This window comes from Chrysemys picta, chromosome 2, assembly GCF_011386835.1.
Source record: "Chrysemys picta bellii isolate R12L10 chromosome 2, ASM1138683v2, whole genome shotgun sequence".
NCBI lineage: Eukaryota > Metazoa > Chordata > Testudines > Emydidae > Chrysemys > Chrysemys picta.
Window position 1 is genome coordinate 245,717,815 of NC_088792.1, and position 22,407 is coordinate 245,740,221.

General features: G+C 42.0%; 1 protein-coding gene and 1 long non-coding RNA gene across 2 annotated transcripts; one reads left to right on the forward strand and one right to left on the reverse strand.

The window, feature by feature from the left end:
• Positions 1-8,215: 8,215 nt before the first annotated feature.
• On the reverse strand, positions 8,216-21,463 carry LOC103306101 (uncharacterized). The gene is made up of 3 exons (XR_508781.3): positions 21,345-21,463; positions 11,201-11,268; positions 8,216-8,355 (listed from the first exon to the last, which is right to left on the reverse strand). It is a non-coding gene; the product is annotated as an uncharacterized LOC103306101 (long non-coding RNA).
• On the forward strand, positions 15,780-18,063 carry LOC135981762 (uncharacterized). Its single transcript, XM_065585884.1, has 2 exons — positions 15,780-16,499; positions 17,494-18,063. Exons 1-2 carry the CDS (start codon positions 15,923-15,925, stop codon positions 17,967-17,969), a joined length of 1,053 nt encoding a protein of 350 aa, XP_065441956.1. The 5' UTR covers positions 15,780-15,922; the 3' UTR covers positions 17,970-18,063.
• Positions 21,464-22,407: the final 944 nt, after the last annotated feature.

The following is a 22,407-nucleotide window of genomic DNA, read 5'->3' on the forward strand; positions in this document are numbered from 1 at the left end:
AGTGATTACAAGTGATGATGCATAAAAGTCAGGATTGGTTACAAAAAAAATAAAAGGATAAAACACAAGCTAATACTTAACAAGCTAAGTGGACTTTAAAGCACAAGGTTTTGTCTCACTCTAGGCTACAGTAAATTCCACAGGCTGGGTCTCCTTTCAACCTGGGACCCCTCCCACTTAGTTCACTTCTTTGAAAGTCATTGATGTGATGAGCAGAGATGAAGGAGGAGAGGGGTGAGGTCAAGTGTTTTCTTCCCACTTTATAACTAAATTTCTTGTGCTAGAAACATCCTTGCTGAGTCATGGTGACAAGCAGTTCATTGTGCACGTGAGGTTTCATCCCTGTGATGAAATGTAAATTTCTTGTTTACACCTCCACCCCCCTCACCCCCCCGCTGGAGGATGGCTGCTTAAGTAGGTGATGGCCCTGTAACACCTGTCTTGGGTGCTAGTGTGTCTATCTCTGAAAAACTGGTTTGTGGGTGTTACTGAAATACGTTGCAACTCTGGGTAACAATCATACAGTAGAATCTAATCTTGTATATAGTGTTGCTACACATATTTTAACAGGATAATGATATTCAGCAGATTATGACTTTTCAAACGATACCTCACAAGGCATACTTTGTACAAAATTTATCATAACCTTGTCAAAATGGTGACCATAATAGTATAGACTATCACAAAAAGTATTGTATGAGCTACCTTTCCTTTGTGGTGGCTGAGTGGTTAAGGCATTTGACTACAAGCCTGAAGGTTGTGGGTTTGAGTTTCACTCCATCTCACACTGAAAGACCTTCTCCAGTTTACCCAGGTGCAAAATGGGTACCTGGCCCATCCCTTGGGACAGGCAAAGGTGGTCAGAGATGATGCTGGCCACATCACTTCCTTGTGTGCCATTGGCTGTGAAAGTGATGTGCTTTAACTCCCTCAGCTAGATGAGCCATTGGCTTGGGGGAACTTTTACCTTTAGTCACTCCAGGTCCTGCACTGAGCACAACTCATCAAGACCCAAGAATAGATCCCAGTTCTACACCAGGGTAAACAAGTGTATTTCATTGGAATTGCTCCTGATTTACACTGGCATAAACAAGGAAAACAAGTCCTGTGACTAGCGAACGTAGATTTGTCTGACTACTGACCTGTAAACAAGAGAAGGAATGCTTGAGCCAAACACCTCAAACGTCCTGCCTCAAGCACTCTTCTCTCACATGACAGATTTACAGTAAGTACTGGATCCCTCGGAAAGCTTTGTATCAGTTACTCATGCTCTTTCCATGTATGCTTAGCACCAAATGGTGGCTGCTCCCTTTATGAGTGTGTAAGTGGATGAGGAGGCCGTTGGGATTTGTCATAACTGTAGTCCTCACCCTGCCCTGAAATCAAAGTTCCAGGAACATGTTGATGCAGGGTTTTGATCTGAGCCTGTATCTAACTGTGAGGGATACTATGTTTTATGGATTGTTTGGGTAATTGCCTCCGGTTGTCATCTGAGTCTATGAGCTTGTTTGTGGCAGATGGAAATTCAGGGATTGTCCTTTGATGCAGTTAGTTGTTGACAGCATGTTGTTAAACATTGATTTGCTCTGAAGCTATAGAACCTTAAAAACCTTGTAGACCACAAGAGGGCAGCTCTGTAACAGCAATGCACGACTTGACACCTCAAACTAGCATGAAGCAGTTAAAAATGCCTGCTTTCACTGAGAGATGAGATTTAACACCAGTGGGCTTCTCTTTTCACAATACGGTTTAAAGTATATTTGATTTCAAATGCTATTTAAAAACACAACACTATTAATATGGATTTACAAGATGCATGCCTATACTGTATGAACATATAGCTGTCTCTTTACAGCCCTCAATGGCATAGGCCCTACCTATCCAAGGGACTGCTTCTCTCCCTCTGACATGCTGCTGCAATAGACAGGCCGGAGCAGAAGACCTATTACTATAGGGTGGCCAGATAGCAAGTATGAAAAATCGGGACAGGAGGACCGGGGGTAATAGGTGCCTATGTAAGAAAAAGCTCCAAATATCGGGACTGTCTGTATAAAATCGGGACATCTGGTCATCCTTTATTACTTTGAGAGAAGAGAAGTAGCTGTTAGGGTGTTCTCCATTAGGGTCCTGGATTCTTGGACCTTTGCAAGTCACAGTTTGAGTTTTGAAGGCATGCAGTAAAACTAACCTTTTCTCCCCAGCCTGTGAGGAGATGTGTGTTGGGAAGGGCTAGGTAGAAGGATTGTGCAAGGAGGTTGAGTTTTGTTACATTTATGTTATTATTATGTTATTGCTGGGTTATTTGATTTGATCTGCAGTAATTTTTTTAGGACAGGGACCATTTGTGTGTGTGTGTGTTTGTACAGCACCTAGCACAATGGAATCCTGGTCCAGGCCTTGGGCACCTAGGCACTATTGCAATACAAATTATAATTGATGTGTCTGTTTATTATTAATTTATTTTTAATAATATTGTCAAGGGACCTAGAAGGGAACTCTTTTAATGCAGAGTAGTAAAAATCCAAGTAAATAAACCCAAATATAAAGCATATTTCTATCAAATGTATCTACATTTAACTATAGAAGGAGAAAACAAACCAATATACACAACAATAATCTCCACAGAAATTAGACTTTATTTTCTCATAAACTTCCTGATTATTATCTAAGTGGAAAATTGATCTTTCCAAATTAGCTAAGTCTACAAACCAATGTCTTATTCGCTATTTAAAAATTCAGCCTTTCATGAGTCACTTCACTTTAAATGTTACAGAATAAGACATTTTAATTAGCAACTTGTTCTTCATTGACAAAGTCATTCATTTTCACTTGATAATGGCTATGCCTGTAATTGTCATGGCTAAAACATCATAACCAGAAATGTGCAGTGTCTATTAGTATTTTTATGGATTAACCTAGTATGTAACAAAATGAGTGACTTATCTTTTTTTTTATTAAATAATCATCACTGAGATTTTCAGAGCAATCTAGGGGATTTAGATACATAATACTCTTTTTCCCATAGGTCATTCCTCAACCTTTGTTAATTACCACCCATTGTAGCATTATGTCTAATGTAGGGTCCAATCCTGCAAGCCTTCCATGCTCATAATGGGAGCTCCCTGGGTAAGCCTTGAGGGGTTGAGCCTTGAGATTAAAATATCCTCCAGGCAAGGAACGCACATTTATAGCCTTGTATAATAATAGATATGGATTTTAGCAATTTATCAGCCTATGTAAACAGAATGAGCCTAATTCTTAACTCTCAGCAGTATACAAATGGTTGACATAAACCCATTTGACCAGATCCTCAGCTAGTGTAGCTTCACTGATGTCAATAGAACTATGATTTACACCAAGGACGGAATTACTCCACTGCTACATCGATGTAACTCAGAGCAGGCCGAAGTCCAATAACTTAGCCCAGCAGCATACTTTCACTGGAGACAATAAAGCTCTTTATATAATTTTACAGCTACTCAGGGGGTAAATACTCAACACAATCCAGAAGGCTTAGCCTTGCAACTCCTATCAACGTTAACAGGCGTTTTGCAGCCAAATCCCTGAATGCTGAAAATGTACTTGGAACAGTGCCATCCATTTAAAGACAATGCCTCTTTCCTTTTTATTCCATCCCTTGGTGATTAGGTATGTGTGTGACTTTGTTAGAACAACCAATCTGAAATGCTATGGCTCACAAAACTGTATAAGAGTGAATGGCATTCTTCTGAGGGCACAGGTATGTCTATGGGATTTCTTTTTCCTGTCCATATATAACAGTGTAATCCCTTAACAGGAGAGGGCATAAGGTACACTATCAGTTAATATTTTACACTATCAGCTGACATTTAATGATGTACTTTTCTGGGATGCCAATGCCCTCTGCCAACAATTTCTAACTGCATTCATATGAGGTTTGATGCTGGTACCTAGAATGGAAATATATCACCATTCTGTAGTTTGGAAAAGAAAATGTATAGAACTGCAGATGGAAGCATCATATCACACTGCTGATGCTGTCATCATGGGTGCATGAGTTGTTATAATCAAATAATTCACATAAACACAGATTCATAGACATTAGAAATGGAAAAGATTTAGTAGGTCAGCTGGTCCCTCTCCTCTTCCCTGGGGCAGGATTCAGAGGGAACTACTGGATACTAGCACATTTGCAAAGCAGGCCTGCACATTTCCCTGTCTTTGCCAAAGGGAAACGTAGTTCTTCAGCTCCTGAAATACATTCTCGATGAGAATGAGAAGTGCTTGTAAAAAATATGACCAAACTCTATGGTTATTGCTTTTTGAGATTAATGCCCCAAGACATTCACATTAATCATTTGTAACAGACAGAAATAAAGGCTGCAACTGTAGAAAGATTCACAAAATAACGTACTAAGCCATCAGTCTGCCATTCCCCAGAGTAAAACTACTGTGAAGCTAACACAGTCAACCCTTCCATGAGGAGTTGGACCAATAGATGAGACCAAGTCTTCCCTGCTCATTCCACCTTAACGCTAATGAAATAAACAGACAGCCCCACTTTCTTCCTACCATTAAAAAAGAATGTGATAAAGTTCTGTGAATCCCAGCATCCAATTTGCATACAGTAAGAACCTCCTGTTTCCCCAAGCAAGTAACAGTTTCCTGAGGCATCACCAATATAATATCCCAGATTAGTATAAATATTTATATATAAACCTGTCTGTCAACCAATATTGTGCCCAGATAAATAAACAGCAAATACCTCTAGAAGAATTTATTTACTAATGATAGGTGCTCCCAATAGTTCTTCCATTAGGGCTAATTAAGCTTCTCAGGAAATCCACATCCCCATTTTCATAAAATTAAGGATGTGGTAAGTGCTTTTCTCAGCCCATATGTGAACCAATGTGCAGACTCAGAATTGCCAACTCTTGCAATATCTGTTGTTTGACTTAAAGCCCCAACTCCTGGAGTCAAGGGATCACATGAAAATCTCAGCTTTCATTTTTTTAATAAAGAAGTTTCTAGCCCTTGTGGTTGCAGGGAAAAGTTTGAAAACATGATCTGAGGGGAACCAAAAAGGTCAGAAACAAGAAGGCAAATAAAATGAATGCCAAATTTATCATTATTTTTTAAGCCTCAAAACTCTGGGGAGCCTAACTCATGATTGTTGAACACTTAAGGTTGGTAATGCAGGACTCACCAGCTGAGGAAGGAAAAATAAAGTCCCAAATACAGATCTCTTCATCTCCCTTTCTCTAGGGTTCACTTTAGTTCCAAAACACAGACTCAAAACCGGAACAATTTCATTCAAACTACTGGGTAATAACCAGCCGAGACCTTCCCAACTTCAGCCAGCTGGGAGAGGAGAAGAGAGGGCACACCTTTCCCCAGGATAGCTTCCTTTGCAACAGCTTCCCCTTCCCTTCCATAACCCTGCCCAGACTAGCCGTGTGAAAGACAGGATCCCAGTGAATCTTTGATGTGCTCAAGCTTGAGCTTCTGTCCACCTTATCACATCAATTCCCAGATCAAATCCTAATCAGATTTGCCTTCCCATTTTTGCAGCCAAAATTAGAAAATGAAATTCTGCACATTAAAGCCTGCTATAGGCCGATTCCCTATGGTTGTTCTGACAGCGGAAGAATCTAGCATATACAAAAAGCCAAATAGAGTGCAAAATATAAAAAGGCTTTATTTCAAAACCACAAACAAACAGAGAAAACAAAGCAAACAATGTTAGACAACTTACAAGCCTCTCCAGCATGTTCAAACCATTTCAGCTGTACATAATGAACATTTTCATTTTCTTGATGGGTCACAGTGGCAAACAATTAGGAATTTGTCTGTGTGATTGCATCTCATTTTGTAAATGTTCTGTTCCCAACCTGCACATAATACTGCTGAGGCAACTGCCAGAGTACTCAGTCAAGTGAACTAAATCTACATGGGGAAAAAGCAAGGGGAACCACTTTGCTTTCTGAACTCTGCATCCAACTGTTTTCTGCAAAATTATTTGCTGTCCTCCTGGATGAACAGTGAGCTATTCTCCCCCAATCAGCTCAGAAACTGTAGCCTTCAACAGTGTGATGATTATTTTGATATGACTTTAATTCTGAAGATCCTGGGTTTATAAAGCTTCTCTCTAAGGTACTCTCTAATGTCCCCTGTTAGTCTCTGAGGCCCAAATCCTCAAAGGTATTTAGATTCCTAACTTCACAGTGAGCCTCACAGTTGCTCATGCATTTATCCTCACACCATCCCTATTTTATCCCCATTTTACAGATAGGAAGCTGAAGCACAGACACATTAAGTGATTTACCTAAGGCTACATGGGAAGTCTGTGACAGAGCAAGAAATTGCAACTGGGTCTTCCGAATCCCTGACTAGCACCCTAACTTCTTGACGATCCTTCCTCTGATAGGGTTTGGGATAATTACAACAGGCCTATAATATAGTTTTCCCTAAACTACTGATACGTATTCTCAGCTTCAAACACCATCTAAATGTAGAATTTGTCTGGGAATATTTTAAAATGAAAGCACCTCTGGAAAAACAGCAGCATTCAGAAACAGCTAAATCCTCTAACATGATTAGAGATCATCGTGAGAAACAGTTTCCTGGATTTGAATTTCCCTAAGGTTCTACTCTGTTTGGATCCAGGATTTTAGCTCAGACCCATCTCTATCAGTTAACTTAACTGAAATCTGTTCCAAAAGAAGATTGCTATTAAATGTGTTCACAAAATACAACAATCCTGTAATGGTGAAAAATAAAACGTACCCACTGTTTTTCTGCATTTGTCTAGATCCCTATATCAGACTTTAATACAAGCAAAGTCATTCAAACCCCTTATAATAGCTTGTGACCAAAGGGAGCACTGGTGCCAGTGAATTCTTGGGCAATGTAGAACTAAAGCTGCCAGAAAATAAGATGGCTCCGTATCTGATTCTTAACCAAGAACTCAGTCTCTGAAGAACTGCCTCTGAAAGCAAGACAGAACATGAGCTACAACTGTAGCTGATGCAATTGTAAACCACAGTCTAAAAAAGATTTAAGAGCCCTTGGCTTTCCAGCGAATATGAAATGGAGAAGCTGCCAAACACCATGTATCACAGAATGTATAGTTGGGCTCAGTGCATTGCACTTTTTTGCCAGAAGATATTTAGCTCTGAGCAGTTTTGTTGGAAAATTCCAGCTTGTCAAAACCTGTTCATGGGCAAGAGTCAGTGTTCTGGGAAAGAGTCAGTTGCTATGACTCTTCCGCTTTTAAAAAACAGGGGGGAGGGAGGGAGAGAGTTTAAAAATGATCAGAACATCCTGTATCAACATTTTCCTCAACAAAAAGTTTCATTTTTCAGTTGAAAATGACTGTTTCAAAATGTAATTTAACTTATATTTAAAAAATAAATAAAAAAGGTTGAAATCAAAATGAAAGTTGGGATGGGAAAAGCATTTATATGAAATCATTGAACTAGAATAAGCCAAGTGTCTGTTTATGAGCATGGAATTTCAATAACTGCCTGGGCTTTCAAATGGAAAACAAGAAAAATAGCTGATATACCTAGTAACAAGGTAGCTTGCTCCAAAGGTCTAGAAGGCCTGTGGCCAGCCAACCCTGATTACTAAGGAGCCACACCTGGGAGTGAGCTGGCACTTTCCCTATAAAGATCAGCAAGAAGCAGTGGCAGGTGATTACAGAGGGTAAGTCTACACTAGGAGTGCTGCAGCATGTCTGCTGAAGATGCTGTATACTGACGGGAGAGAGCTCTCCTGTCGGCATAATAAAACCACCTCCGTGAGAGCCGGTAGCTATGTTGGTGGGAGAAGCTCTCCCATCAGCATAGCGCTGTGCACACCTGCACTTAGGTCGGTGTAACATGTCGCTCAGGAGGGTGGCTTATTCACAGCCCTGAGCGACATACGTTATACCAACATAAAGCGGTAGTGTGTACAAGCCCTCCGAGATCAGTGAGGGGGCTCAAGTAGAGAGTCCTGGGAAACAGGACTGAGACTCCAGCCCCGTAGGGCGTGGGAGTGGTCTTCCAAAGCAGAAAAGCTCCCAGTGAGGAAGGCCTGGGAGCAGGAAGAGAAACCTTTGTTTTGTGTGCACTTTGTTCTGGGATTTTGAGTTTTATCTGGAGTTTATTTTATATTAATAAACCTAGGCCTCAGGGCAGCATATTTTTGATCAAAAAAGAAAAGGGCCCAGGTGAAGTTTTATTTGAATAGTCCAAGAGGGAAACTGAGACAGGCTGCCTGTAGTGTGAGCTGAGGGCATGGTGGAGTGCACAGGAGACAACTGACCTCCTTTCATATCTGCATATGAGTTATTTCATGGGACACGTTCCACAGGCTGGATGAGATGGTCTGCTAAAAGATGAAGCAAAAATTACTTGTTTCATTAAACCACTGAAATAGTATTTTTTTTTAAAAACTACTATAAATTTTCTCTAACAGATAAATAAATTAAATCAACAAACTCTTTTCAGATTCATGAACCCATCACTGGACAGCCTCTTGTCATCATATGCCTATTAGCTTCCTGAAACAGTACAGTTTACTCAGTTGTGAATGTTAAAACCTGTCTCAGTTTACAAAATTATGTCTCTTATCAGACTCATGACTTCAATTATCACATGTCTATCAGATTAATGAATCTGGCAGAAGATGATCAGCCAGGTCATAAAACCAGGGAAGACAATTCTGAACTGAAATGTCATGTTTATTGCAAATGTTAATGGTTTTCTGAATAAGATTACAGAACTATGAAAATGACACTAACTATACTGAGATGAACTGTTCTATGTTTATTATAGATATATATTTAATGAAACTGACTACAGAACTTTGAGGAACAACATATATAACTTGAAAATGTTAGTTCCACTGATCTTTATACACACAGCTGTGATGATATGTACAACACACGTATGAAGAACACTTAGAGCAGTGTTTCACAAACCTCTGAAAGCTACATCCTTTTAGAAAATTAAACTAAAACCAATTGTGCTCCCGCTGCAGTATGCTGTTAAAGATTTACCCACGTTAATTTGTACTTCTTTCATGTCCTCCTTCAGCTAGTCCCATAAATATACCCTACTCTGGGAACATGCCTCACACTTCGGGAAACACTGGTGTAGATCTACATAATATTCATAATATGATGAGTAATGAAATACTTAATGTTGACATTTAAAATGTCACCATTGGTATCTGAGTTAGCACACACTGAAATTAATGCAGCAGTTCAAACTTCAGAGCTATTGTTTCAGGCTCTCTGCAAACTCAGTCAGACATTATTGCATCAGTTATACTAGGATCACATTTGGAAGGTTTTTATTCCCCACAACCATAACAGAGTAGGGAGTAACTTATTTTAAAAAGGTAAAAGCTGAAACTCTGGAGAACAATGGAGAGGTCTGTTGGTGATCTCTTGACTATCCTTTCACAATGACCCAAGGGGCATACCTCACACTTTTGGAAATATTGATGTAGAGAATTATTATAGAACTGTGAAAACTAAGATGTACAACACCTGCAACTTGGGTTTGTGTGACTAGTAGGGCTGGTCATATTTTGACTTCTTGATGGAAATTTCAAAATTTGTAATGAATTTTTTTGTCAAAATGCTTTCATCATTCTCTCATCAACTTTACAGGCTAAAATACAATGTTGGTCAATTGCAACTTCCAACCATCCAGGAAATGGTTTGCTGATTGGTTTCTTGAATATACCAAGTCAGTAAATCTTTAGTAGATAGGCCCTTTAGAGATCTCATTTCATCACCGTGAAAAAAACAATATGGAGAAGTTCATTACTTTGGTCCAGCTGTGATTTTGGTAAGCCAGATATAACAGCCTCGGCAGTTGCATTTCAAGATATGCTTTATAAAAAAGTATGTTTTTAACAATCCAAGTAAGGTTAAGGTTTGATGCTCCTTTAAAGAGTTAATATCCAACAGTTTGTTACTTTAACTGGAGTTACTAGACAGTTTAGTTACAACACTGTGCTGGAATGGTTTTGATTAAAATAAAACTAGTTTATTTAATTCCAACAAGATAGCTTTTAAGTGAGTGCAAGTATAAGGATTAAAGTCAGAAATGGTTACAAGAGACATATATTCATGGAGGATAGGTCCATCAACAGCTATAAGCCAAAATGGTCAGAAGTAACTGGAGAAGATGGTTGCCAACATATCATGGGGTATCTCCTGTGAGTCCTTTCAGGCCTTAAGTACAGTCCATGCCACTTCAGGTCTCCTTCACCACCCCCTGTTATATTTTGTTTTTCCCCAGCAGGCCTCCACCTGTAGTGCTATTTGCATACATTTTAAAGCCCCAGCTAGCTCCCCTACTTGCCTCTGGTGAAGGCACCAGAACTAGCAACTGCTTACCACTACCTTTTTTCAGACCCTCAGCATCCCCCTTTCCAGGGCTTTCTTCTTCTCAAGTTATATTCTCCCAGCTGCTGGCATTGCTTCCCCCTCTAATTAGCCCCTCAGCTGTAGATCTATACGGTTGATTGACCTTCCAATTGGGTCTCAATTAACCTATATTGGTGGAGATTTAAGTGACAGGATGCTGAGTCATTCCTGACTCTGCACATCCTGTCACAAAAGGGTTTCATTACTGTCCCAGCAGTGGTTTTTGGTTTTTCTAGACACCTTTTGCATGGCTAGCCCATTTCCTATTGTATTCATGCACCTGATAGAAATGTGCTAACAGATCCCTGAATTTCCTAAGAAACTGTTGATTTCATGGTTTTGTGCAAGCATAAGAAGAATGTTGATGATTTCAGAAAGTCAGGATACTTTAGCAATTTCATGATACAAGCAATATTTTAATCAATGTCATGCAACCATTCATTTTCTCTGTCTGCCTTAAAAAGTACCATATAAGGCAGGTGACACAAGCCAATCACTGGAAAGGAAAAATGGCATTTTCTGAGACAAGATCTGAAAAGTACTCACATGGCAGAGGAGAGTTCTTAGGGAAAGAAACAGTTTTCTGAAATCATTTTGATGACTTTTGTTAAGTACATCTCCATTGTTACATTTGTAATATAATTGTTACTCTTAAATAATTATATATTAATGGATTTGAATAACACCAAAATGAAGATCTAGATCCTAAGCTGACCTTCAGAGTTCAAGCCTCTTTTTGTTAGGATACATCTTTTTGTACCACATCTTTGTATAAATTACGTATGCACTTACTGTTGATTGTGGCTGGATGCCATCTGGGTGTCCAAGAAGAGGAAGCTGCTAGGACTTGTCACAACTGCCTGAAATCAAAACATGCTGATTCAGAGTTTTGATTTAGTCCACTCACTGGCTGTGAAAGCTGTTGAGTTTTATGGGTTGATCAGATAATTAGCTTAGGAATGTTGTCTGAGTCTATGATCAGTGTTGTTAAAGTTGGAAATTCAGGGATTATCTTTTGATGTAGCTAGTTTTTGATAGCATGTTATTAAACTTTGATTAACTATGAAGCCATAGAATCTTCTGTATTACTTAAACTTGAGAATATATCATTAAAAAACACAACAAAGTTTCTAAATAATATGATAATGAGAATAATATTTGGGCTTTATCCTGCCATCCTTATGCAGGCAAAACTCCTCAGAGTCATGATGTTTTGAAGAAAATAAAAACATAAGACTATAGTTGGTCAAACAGTTAAAAAAAAAAGATTCATGAATAATCTTGCTAATTAAATAACTAAATTAAATTTGCTTTAATTTGTGGGGTTGTATTTGATAAAGCATTGTCATGAATTTTAGCATGAATTAATATTCATATAAATTTTGTGCCAAAAGTGCATTATTTATTATTTGCCATTCATTATTTGCTAAACTCATTTACATATTTTATCATCAGTCAGGGAGCAGAAACTATTCCATGTCACTAAAGTAACCAACCATATATCACAAATAGTGAATAACAAGTATTGAGAATGAGAAGCATGCAAATGACCTCTACACAGACAAATTGCTCACATTATTCAGTGTATACTTATGAATAATAAATATACATGAAGAATAACAGGATTAGTTTGTGTTTGATTTGCAAGAGGGGAAATTTATGACATTCTTAAAGAATAGTTGGACTAGTTCTGCTTTAGATTAGATATACACATTGCTGTTCATCATACAAATGTGGCATAGGACTGGCAGCTACTAGAAATGTTTTCAGCTACACATGAACTATTAGTCACTTTTCCCCTGGTAACAGTGTAGGATAAAGAATTAATGTGTTCATCATTCACTGTTATGTAGTTTTGTTGTGCTTCTGATCTGGTCTCCTCTTTTGATCTACTTCTTTGTTCCTCGACTCAGATCCTCTAAGTAAATATCTGACTCAGCCATCCTAATACATAGCAGGCGCTTTCTCAACAGGGGCCATAATCTCAGCTGGAAGCCCCATTACAGTCATTTTTACAACACTGCTTCCAAGATGCTCCTACAGAGCTACTCACAAACAGAATATGCAGACTGGAGACAAAGCTGTAAATAAATAATGTGATGCAAGTTCTATATTTTACAAACATGCCACTAAAGTTTATCAAGACTTCCTGAACTGTTTGAATTTAGAATTAATATTTACGTTAATTAATATCTAAATCTTTAATAGTGACAGCATAAGAAACTTCTGTATTACACACTACAGGAAATACTAAAGATGTCAAATGTGAAGCATTTGATATACATCCATTTTAGGTACTTCCCCATTCCTGCAGTAGCTGAGCACCTCAGAATCTGTCATGAATTTATCCTCTCAACACTCCTGTGAGATAGGGAAGGACTGTTATCCCCATTTTACAGCTGGGGACCTGAGGCAGAGGAGCTAAAGCCCAGATTTTTAAAGGTATTTAGGCACTGCTGCACTCAGTGTTGCAATGCCTAACTGATTTAGGAGCTTTCTCTCAATTTCAAAAGGGATTTAGACAGTTTGGAGCCTAAATCCCTATGACCATCAAGGGAATTTTGGCTCATAAGTGCCTAAATCTTTTTTCAAAATGAGACTTAGCCGTTGCAGTGCTGAGCACAGGAACACCTAAATATTGAAAAATCTGGGCCTATAAGACTTGTCCAATGTAAATACAATTATAGAATGAGTGTATACCTTATACAAGGAGCTCAAACAGTGTTTTGGTGACACTAATACCTTTCAGTGCTGCAGACAGTGTTAAAAACACCCACTCCCTTTTTTAACAGGTTGTGTGTGATTGCAGCTTTAAGCTACAATACATTTCCTGGGAAAGAAGAAGGGGATGGGGGTTGCAATTAGAGCTGGACAATTAATGGATTTTTCAGTTTACTGCCAAATCCAATATTTTATATTTTCAGTTTTGTATATAAATACATACACAATTCAAAACTGAAAACTATTTTTGGCAAATCTAAAAGTTGGGGAGGAAAGATCATTTTGGGTTGAATGAAACATTTTGTTTTGACAAAATCTAAATGTTTTGATACTATTTTTAACTAAACCAAAATATCAAAATATCAAAATGTTTTGTTTTGTTTAAAAAATGTCAAAATGAAACATTTCCATTGGGGGAGAGGGGTTGGGGGGGGGGGGAAGGTTTCAACCCAGACAGTTTGGTGAAACTGACACAACTTCATGGAATGTCACCAAATCTGCATTTTTTGCCACAAAAAGTTTCAGCCAAAAGAATTTGCCCAGTTGTAGTTGCAGTATATACAGGTGCCCTGTATAATAAATTCTAGCTGACTCCACCAGAATTCTTCTGGGGCTTTCTGAGAATACAACCACCACCAGGGTCCCCCAGCCCTTCACTAGCTCAGCTCTGCCATCTAATGCATAGCAGAAGTGGATACATAGTCCCCTCCTGTTCTTGCTGTTCTCCATCCTCCTAATACCACTAATGGAAGCTTCGAGAAATAAATAGATTCAATTCCTCATTCCCATGGTGCTAGTCCCTGTGCATTGGTACAAGGTGATGGAGAATAAAGGTTACATCTAGCACCAGGTTTTACCCCTTGTGCACCACCTACGGCCACACACATACTAGCCGTCCAATGTTAGTTCTGAAAGTTCCAGCCCGTATTGCGACAGCTTATGGATCAGGAAAACTCTAGAGGAAACTGATGGGATGCAGGGCTTTATTAATCAAAAAGAAGATTGTTTTGCAGTGAGGCCTACAGGATGCCACGCCAGATGTGTAAACCAAGAGGTAATAACTGCTGTTGGAAATGTGGTGAGGAAAAGGGGGACTCCATACATCTCCTTGGGCTCTTCTGAGTAACTCAAATATTTTGTTACCTACTGCATGCCAATCCACTCTGCACCACAGTAGGCTCCCTGCCTATTGACTCTAGCTGGGTTCTGAAAACAGGATTTGGCCTTTAATGAATTTCAGGCTATGTTTGTATACAGTCATTCTACAGCGTGTTTTTTAATGTCTACAGAGAGCACTTACAGCTGATCATTCTGGAATGATTTGTATGCATCATTACAGACTTCGGGCTGTTTAAGTTTCCTTAGCAAAAAGGAAGTCTTTTACCTAGATAACTGCCGATGTTATTTTCTGCATTTATAGCACAGCCGGTTTCATATTAAATGCAATACTAATGGGTTTTCAGTTGGAAGCACAAAATCATTAAATACTAGTTGGCCACTTTTCTTTTCATGTCAGTGTGTAGTGTGAATGCTTTCACAAAATAGGCTTGTTTCTAGATGGAAGTTTAAAGACACAACAAGCTGTAAAGAAAAGAGGAGGCAATTGTAGATTTTTTCCCCCACATAAAAATGCTGATATATTTCATGTAGCAGATTACCAATGGCAACTGGTTTTTACACGGCGGAAGTATGATTCTTATAATAAAATAATAAAGCTAATTTCTAGCTCTTATACAGCATTTTTCACCAGTAGATCTCAAAGTGCTTTACAAGTAGGTTAGTGACATTATCCCCATTACATAGATGGGGAAACCAGGGCACAGCAGGAAAGTGTTACTGAATGCTGATTTCAATTAACCTATTATGGATATATCATAGAATTATTAAAGTTGGAAGGAACCTTCAGTAGCCACCTAGCCCATTCCTCTGTATTGGGCAGAGAATTGAATTTGTTAGTAGAGCTGGTTGAAACTCAGAATTTCCATTCTGCCAAAAAGTCTGACATTTAGAAATTTTGTTTAGTCCCAAATTGGAATGAGAAAAAAAAATCATGTCCCACAGGAACAAGATGTGTGGACTCAGGGGCTAACGCCAGCACCCAGTCACGCAACTACCCACCAGTTTATATCAATTGGGTGCTTATTGAAAGACAGGCAGACAGCGGGGGAGGCCAATTAAGTGAGTGGAAACAAGTGAGTGGCCCAACTGAGGGGCTAATTGGCTGGAAGTCGCCCCAGCAGCTAATATTATATAAGCAAACAGGAAGCCAATACTGAAAGGAGAAGTAGGAGCCTGAAAAAAAGCAGAAATAGACAGACCTGGCTAACACTAGTACTATCTCCCCAGAAGTAAGTGGGGAATCTGGCTACTGCCTGAAAAGGAGGGAAAGAAGACTTAGGCCTGGTCTACACTAGGCGTTTATGTCGAAGTTAGCGCCGTTAAATCGAATTAACCCTGCACCCGTCCACACTGCGATGCTATTTAGTTCGACATAGAGGTCTCTTTAATTCGACTTCTGTACTCCTCCCCGACGAGGGGAGTAGCGCTAAATTCGACATGGCCATGTCGAATTAGGCTAGGTGTGGATGGAAATCGACGCTAATAGCTCCGGGAGCTATCCCACAGTGCACCACTCTGTTGACGCTCTGGACAGCAGTGCGAGCTCGGATGCTCTGACCAGCCACACAGGAAAAGCCCCGGGAAAATTTGAATTTGAATTCCTTTTCCTGTCTGGCCAGTTTGAATCTCATTTCCTGTCTGGACATCGTGGCGAGCACAGCAGCACTGGCAACGATGCAGAGCTCTCCAGCAGTGATGGCCATGCAGTCTGTGAATAGAAAGAGAGCCCCAGCATGGACTGATCGTGAAGTCTTGGATCTCATCGCTGTGTGGGGCGATGAGTCCGTGCTTTCCGAGCTGCGATCCAAAAGAAGGAATGCAAAGATCTACGAGAAGATCTCTAAAGACATGGCAGAGAGAGGATACAGCCGGGATGCAACGCAGTGCCGCGTGAAAATCAAGGAGCTGAGACAAGGCTACCAGAAGACCAAAGAGGCAAACGGACGCTCCGGATCCCATCCCCAGACATCCCGTTTCTACGAGGCACTGCATTCCATCCTCGGTGCTGCCGCCACCACTACCCCACCAGTGACCGTGGACTCTGAGGATGGGATACTGTCCACGGCCGGTTCCTCAGACATGTTAGGGGACGGGGAAGATGAGGAAGGAGATGAGGAGGGCGAGGCAGTTGGCAGCTCTCACAACGCTGATTTCCCCGACAGCCAGGATCTCTTCATCACCCTTACAGAGATCCCCTACGAAGCGTCCCCAGCCATTACCCCGGACACAGAATCTGGTGAAGGATCAGCCAGTAAGTGTTGTAAACATCTAAACATTTATTTTTAACAAAACAGGAATATTAACAATTAAAAGAATGGGTTGTTCATGATTAGTGTGCCCTAGGCGCTTAACGGTTTAGTAAGGGGCAGTGCAAGTTTTGAAAAGAAATCTAGCAATGTCCGGTTTTCAGTGATTGTCCTGCACAAGCCGCTCTACTGTGTATTCCCTGCTACTGCAGCTACAGTAAAATGCGGTCTATATGTGCGGGGATAGAGCAGTAATCCTCCTGGGACATCTCGATGAAGCTCTCCTGGAGGTAACTTGAAAGCCGTTGCATGAGGTTCTTGGGGAGAGCGGCCTTATTGGGTCCTCCGAAGTACGACACGTTGCCGCGCCACGAGATTATCAGGTACTCGGGGATCATTGCTCTGCACAGCAGGGCGGCATACGGCCCTGGTCTTTGGAGGCTTTCCCGGAGCATTCTCTCTTTGTCGCTCTCGGAGATCCTCATCAGGGTGATGTCGGCCATGGTGACCTGCTTTTAATTAGGTAGGGGAATGTTAGTGTTGGGACTGCTTTCCCGTTCCTTTACAGAACTGTCACCGCTGGTTTGCAGCCACGCGGTGGAGGCGGGAGAGGGGCAGCCGAAAGGGATCGTTCCCGGGGACAGCCGCGAGGGGGTGGGACAGGGGCAGAGTTCCCGCTTGCCGGATTGCTGGCAGCAGGGACTGACATTGATTTAAATGTGAAATGAGGCCAGTGGTAATATAAAAGTTTTAAACTGCCACAAGTGTACGGCTTACCATGTCTGCCTGCAACAGAAATTCCGTTGTGCTGCCTCGCTTCTCAAATGTGCTGTTCAAGACCCCAGGCACAGAATGCGAAGGCCGAGAATTCGACCTTGTGCTGAGTGCGCATGTGAAAGGTGCTGTGCATGGTCTTGTTCACAGAGAAAGACTATGTTCTTTGTTCACAACTACATTTATCTTTCAGAGGAATTCACTCCCTTTTTCCCATTTCCACAGCCCCGTCTGCGACTGTCTCACAACCTAGCCTGGAATCACACTCCCAGAGGCTAGCGCGGATTAGGCGTAGGAAGAAGAGGACACGGGAGGACATGTTCTCTGAGCTTATGGCCTCTTCCCAAGCCCAGGCAGCACAGCAGACCCAGTGGCGGGAGAACTTGACCCGAATGCACCAAGCCAACATGGATCGGGAGGAGAGGTGGCGGCAGGAAGACCAGCAGGCGACTCTAACGCTGCTTGGACTACTGAGGGAGCAAACGGACACACTCCGGCGCCTTGTGGATGTTCTGCAGGAACGGAGGCAGGAGGACAGAGCCCCGCTGCAGTCCATCTCTAACCGCCCTCCCCCGCCACCAAGTCCCATACCCACCTCACCCAAAGTGCAAAGAAGGAGAGGCGGCAGAGTCCCTGCTAACTCTCACTCCACCCCTGCAGAGAGCTCTAGTAGCAGAAGGCTCTCATTTCCCAAAATTTGAAAAGTTCTTTCCTTCCCGCCTGACACAAGCCCACGTCCAAGTTTCACCTCCCAATGCCATGTGTAGTTGATAATAAAAAATTCGTTTCTGTTAACTACTGTTTCAATCATGTTCTTTTGGAGGAGGAGGGGAAAGGGGGTTGGAAATTGGACAGGACAGTCTCCTTTGGCAGGGTACATAGTCGGGGGCAGGCACAGCAGCAGGGCACATACACAGTGCAGTGATGCAGTGACTAGTTGCCCCGGTTAGTCTGGGAGGTTGTTTTGATGTAATGTTGGGGGGGGTGGGTTGCTCTGTGACTTTGTGGCGGGGGAGGGCAGTTACAGATCTTAAGCGCCGGTCCTTAGACAGGATCACAGAGCCACACAGCATGGGATCTGTAACCGTCCTCCCCCTGCCACAAAGTCAAATAGACCTCCCATACACACAGTCCCGATCAGGAGGGGTGACAGGCTCCGTTGAAACAAGCATCCCACCGCAGCGGAGCCTGTCAATCCTTGAGTTTAGAAGCTGCATTCGCATCACAACACTAGACCCGCCCCGCACCACAGTCTGCGTCCCAGTTTTAAAAAATTCCCGCTAAAACAGTATTAAAGAAAACGGTGTGCTTTAACAAAGTAGAACTATTTTTATTTCGACACGTGTGTTGGAGGGGGGGTGAAGGGGGTATGTAACTGGATAGGATAGTCAACATTACCTGGGTAAAGAAACGGGGGCAGGTTTAGCTTCTCAGTACACAAACTATAAAATCACAGGTTACCCTGCTCACTCAGGAACTTTGCTTTCAAAGCCTCCCGGATGCACAGCGCTTCCCGCTGGTCTCTTCTAATCGCCCGGCTGTCTGGCTGTGAGTAATCACCAGCCAGGCTATTTTCCTCAACCTCCCACCCCGCCATAAAGGTCTCCCCCTTGCTCTCACAGAGATTGTGGAGCACACAGCAAGCTGCTATAACAATGGGGATATTGGTTTCGCTGAGATCACAGCGAGTCAGTAAGCTTCTCCATCTCCCCTTGAGACGGCCAAAAGCACACTCCACCACCATTCTGCACTTGCTCAGCCGGTAGTTGAAGAGTTCTTTTTCAGTGTCCAGGGCGCCAGTATAGGGCTTCATGAGCCAGGGCATTAGCGGGTAGGCTGGGTCCCCGAGGATGACTATAGGCATCTCCACATCCCCAACAGTTATTTTGTGGTCCGGGAAGTAAATACCTTGTTGCAGCCGTCTAAACAGACCAGAGTTCCTGAAAACACGAGCGTCATGAACCTTGCCCGGCCATCCCACGTAGATGTTGGTAAAACGTCCCCTGTGGTCCACCAGTGCTTGCAGCACCATGGAAAAGTATCCCTTTCGGTTAATGTACTGGGTGGCCTGGTGGTCCGGTGCCAGGATAGGGATGTGAGTTCCATCTATGGCCCCACCGCAGTTTGGGAATCCCATCGCTGCGAAGCCATCTATGATCGCCTCCACGTTTCCCAGGGTCACTACCTTTGGCAGCAGTACATCAACGATTGCCTTCGCTACTTGCATCACAACAACCCCCACGGTAGATTTGCCCACCCCAAACTGGTTCGCGACTGACCGGTAGCTGTCTGGCGTTGCAAGCTTCCACAGGGCTATGGCCACTCGCTTCTGTACACTCAGTGCAGCTCGCAACCGGGTGTCACTGCGCTTCAGGGCAGGGGACAGCAACTCACAAAGTTCCAGGAAAGTTCCCTTCCGCATGCGAAAGTTTCGCAGCCACTGGGATTCATCCCAGACCTGCAGTACTATGCGGTCCCACCACTCAGTGCTTGTTTCCCGTGCCCAGAATCGCCGTTCCACGGCATCAACATGACCCATTGCCACTGTGATGTCCTCGGCGCTGGGTCGCCTGCTTTCTGACAGGTCTGTGCTACTCTCAGACTTCAGGACATCACCGCGGTGCCGTAGCCTCCTTGCCTGACTTTTCTGCATCTGCCTCAGGGAAACCTTTATGATAAGCTGCGAGACGTTGAGAGCGGCCACAACTGCAGCGATGGTCGCAGCGGGCTCCATGCTCGGAGTACAGTGGCGTCCGCGCTGTCAATGACTGGAAAAGCGCGCGAACTGTTTTCCCGCCGGCGCTTTCAGGGAGGGAGGGCGGGAGTGATGGACGGATGACGACAGTTTCCCAAAAGCACCCTCGACTCATTTTGTTACCCAGAAGGCATTGCCGGCTACACCCAGAATTCCAATGGGCAGAGGGGACTGCGGGAACTGTGGGATAGCTGACCACAGTGCACCGCTTCGAATGTCGACGCTATCACCGTTAGTGTGGACGCACAAAGTCGAATTACTGTCCTTAGTGTGGACACACACGTTCGACTTTGCAATATCGATTACAAAAATTCGATGCAAGTAAAATCGAACTACTCTCGTAGTGTAGACAAGGCCTTAGAGTGGTTGTAGTCTGTGATTAAGGCCTGAAAGGACTCTTGGGGGACTAACTCTGACACTCACAAAGTGAAATTTGCCAGAAAAAAATTGTTTTGAGTCAACTGAAACAGCCTATTTCAATAACAATAAAAACTGTTCCAATTTTATTATAAAATAAAAAAATTAAAATGAAAAAAGTTATTTCAAAGTTAAAAATAGGTTGAAAATAGAACACTTTGACCTTATCACACTACTTCTTTTTTTTTTTTTTTTTTTTTTTTTTTCCTAAGCAAAATTTTATCAGAAGCAGCAGCATATTCCTGCAAAAAGTTTGTTTTGCCAAAACAGTATTTTCTAATGGGGAAAAATGTTCCATTGGAAAATTCTGACCACCTCCATTCATCCAAACCCATCCTTGATTCACATGGGTAAAGTTTGTTTGTTTACCTACAATCTTAAAATAATTGATCTAAACATTCTGTGCAGCAAATTAAGCCATTTCTCCTTGGACAACTTGCTTCACTTCTGTGTTTCATTTTCCCCATGTGTAAAGTAGGGGTAATAATATTTACCTCCTTTGCAAAGCACTGTGAGATCAATTGATGAAAAGCACTCTGTAAGAGTCTGCATCTGTATAAAAGTTTCTTATAAAAGATTTTTTTAAATTATTAGGCTCAAGCTTTCTACGTACAACCACAAAGAAGCATTAAAGGTATTTGGGGGGGGGGAGATAACAAACTGCTTGTTCATACCTTTAAATATATCAGGATGATCAAATCTCTTCTTCCCTGATTTTGCTAAAGGACCTGTAAGAGGTCTCAGGGGGTGTTAACTGTGAGGTCTAATGCCTCCTGTTGAAGGGGTGAGGGTTTGGGCTCTTTAACAAAGGCTTCCAGTCTCTGGAAAATGGTGAGTTGTCATTGAAGTTAAACGTGTTAACAAAAACAAACCCAAAGAATCCCTTCCCCTCTCAACTGCTCACCTTTCACTTTCTTGGCTCTTGCGCTGTCCTCATTGTCTTGTAGTTCTTCAGTCACGTGTTTCCCAATCTTTTAAAAACAAGTAGATTAGCAAATAAATAAAAACGCGAAACTTCCGGGATTTGTGTGCATATCATTAAGAAGCAAAAATGACCAGATAGGTTTTTTTTTTCTATTTTCAGGTCACCTTCAGTTAGGATAATAGAGCCCTTCCCTCTTTTTAATGCCCCTCTGTTTATTACTGGGGAGTTATGTCTCTCCTAAATCACATTTTCTCTTGAAACTAGAAAAAAGAAGAAGCGCAGATGAGGAGGAGAGAGACACACAGGAAGTGTGTTCTGAATGGCCAGAACAAGACCAAGCTGGAGAGGGTTTAAATTCAAGGACATCAATTTATTTCTCATGAAACTCTGGACAGGCAACTGCAGGCAGAGACAGGTTACTCCCCCTCCCCTAACCCCCACGCAAAAAATGTGACAGCAGCACCACGGAGAAAATTTGCAAATCTGTACTCTATTAAATATGAAATGGTGCATTAAAATAGTGTTAATATTCTGTCTTGAACTGACAGGAGTGGTGAAAAATTAAGGTACAACTTTTAGAGCACCCTTCCCTCTCCATTATGCACGGTCAGAGACTGAGACCTGGTCTACACTAGGAGGTTATGTCGAATTTAGCAGGGTTAACTCAAATTAACCCTGCACCCGTCCACAGAACGAAGCTATTTATTTCGACATAGAAGTCTCTTTAAATCGATTTCTGTACTCCTCCCCGACAAGGGGAGTAGCGCTAAATTCGACATGGCCATGTCGAATTAGGGTAGGTGTGGATGGAATTTGACGCTAGTAGCTCCGGGAGCTATCCCACAGTGCACCACTCTGTTGACGCTCTGGACAGCAGTCCGAGCTCGGATGCTCTGACCAGCAACACAGGAAAAGCCCAGGGAAAATTTGAATTCCTTTTCCTGTCTGGCCAGTTTGAATCTCATTTCCTGTTTGGACATCGTGGTGAGCTCAGCAGCACTGGCAACGATGCAGAGCTCTCCAGCAGAGGCGACCATGCAAT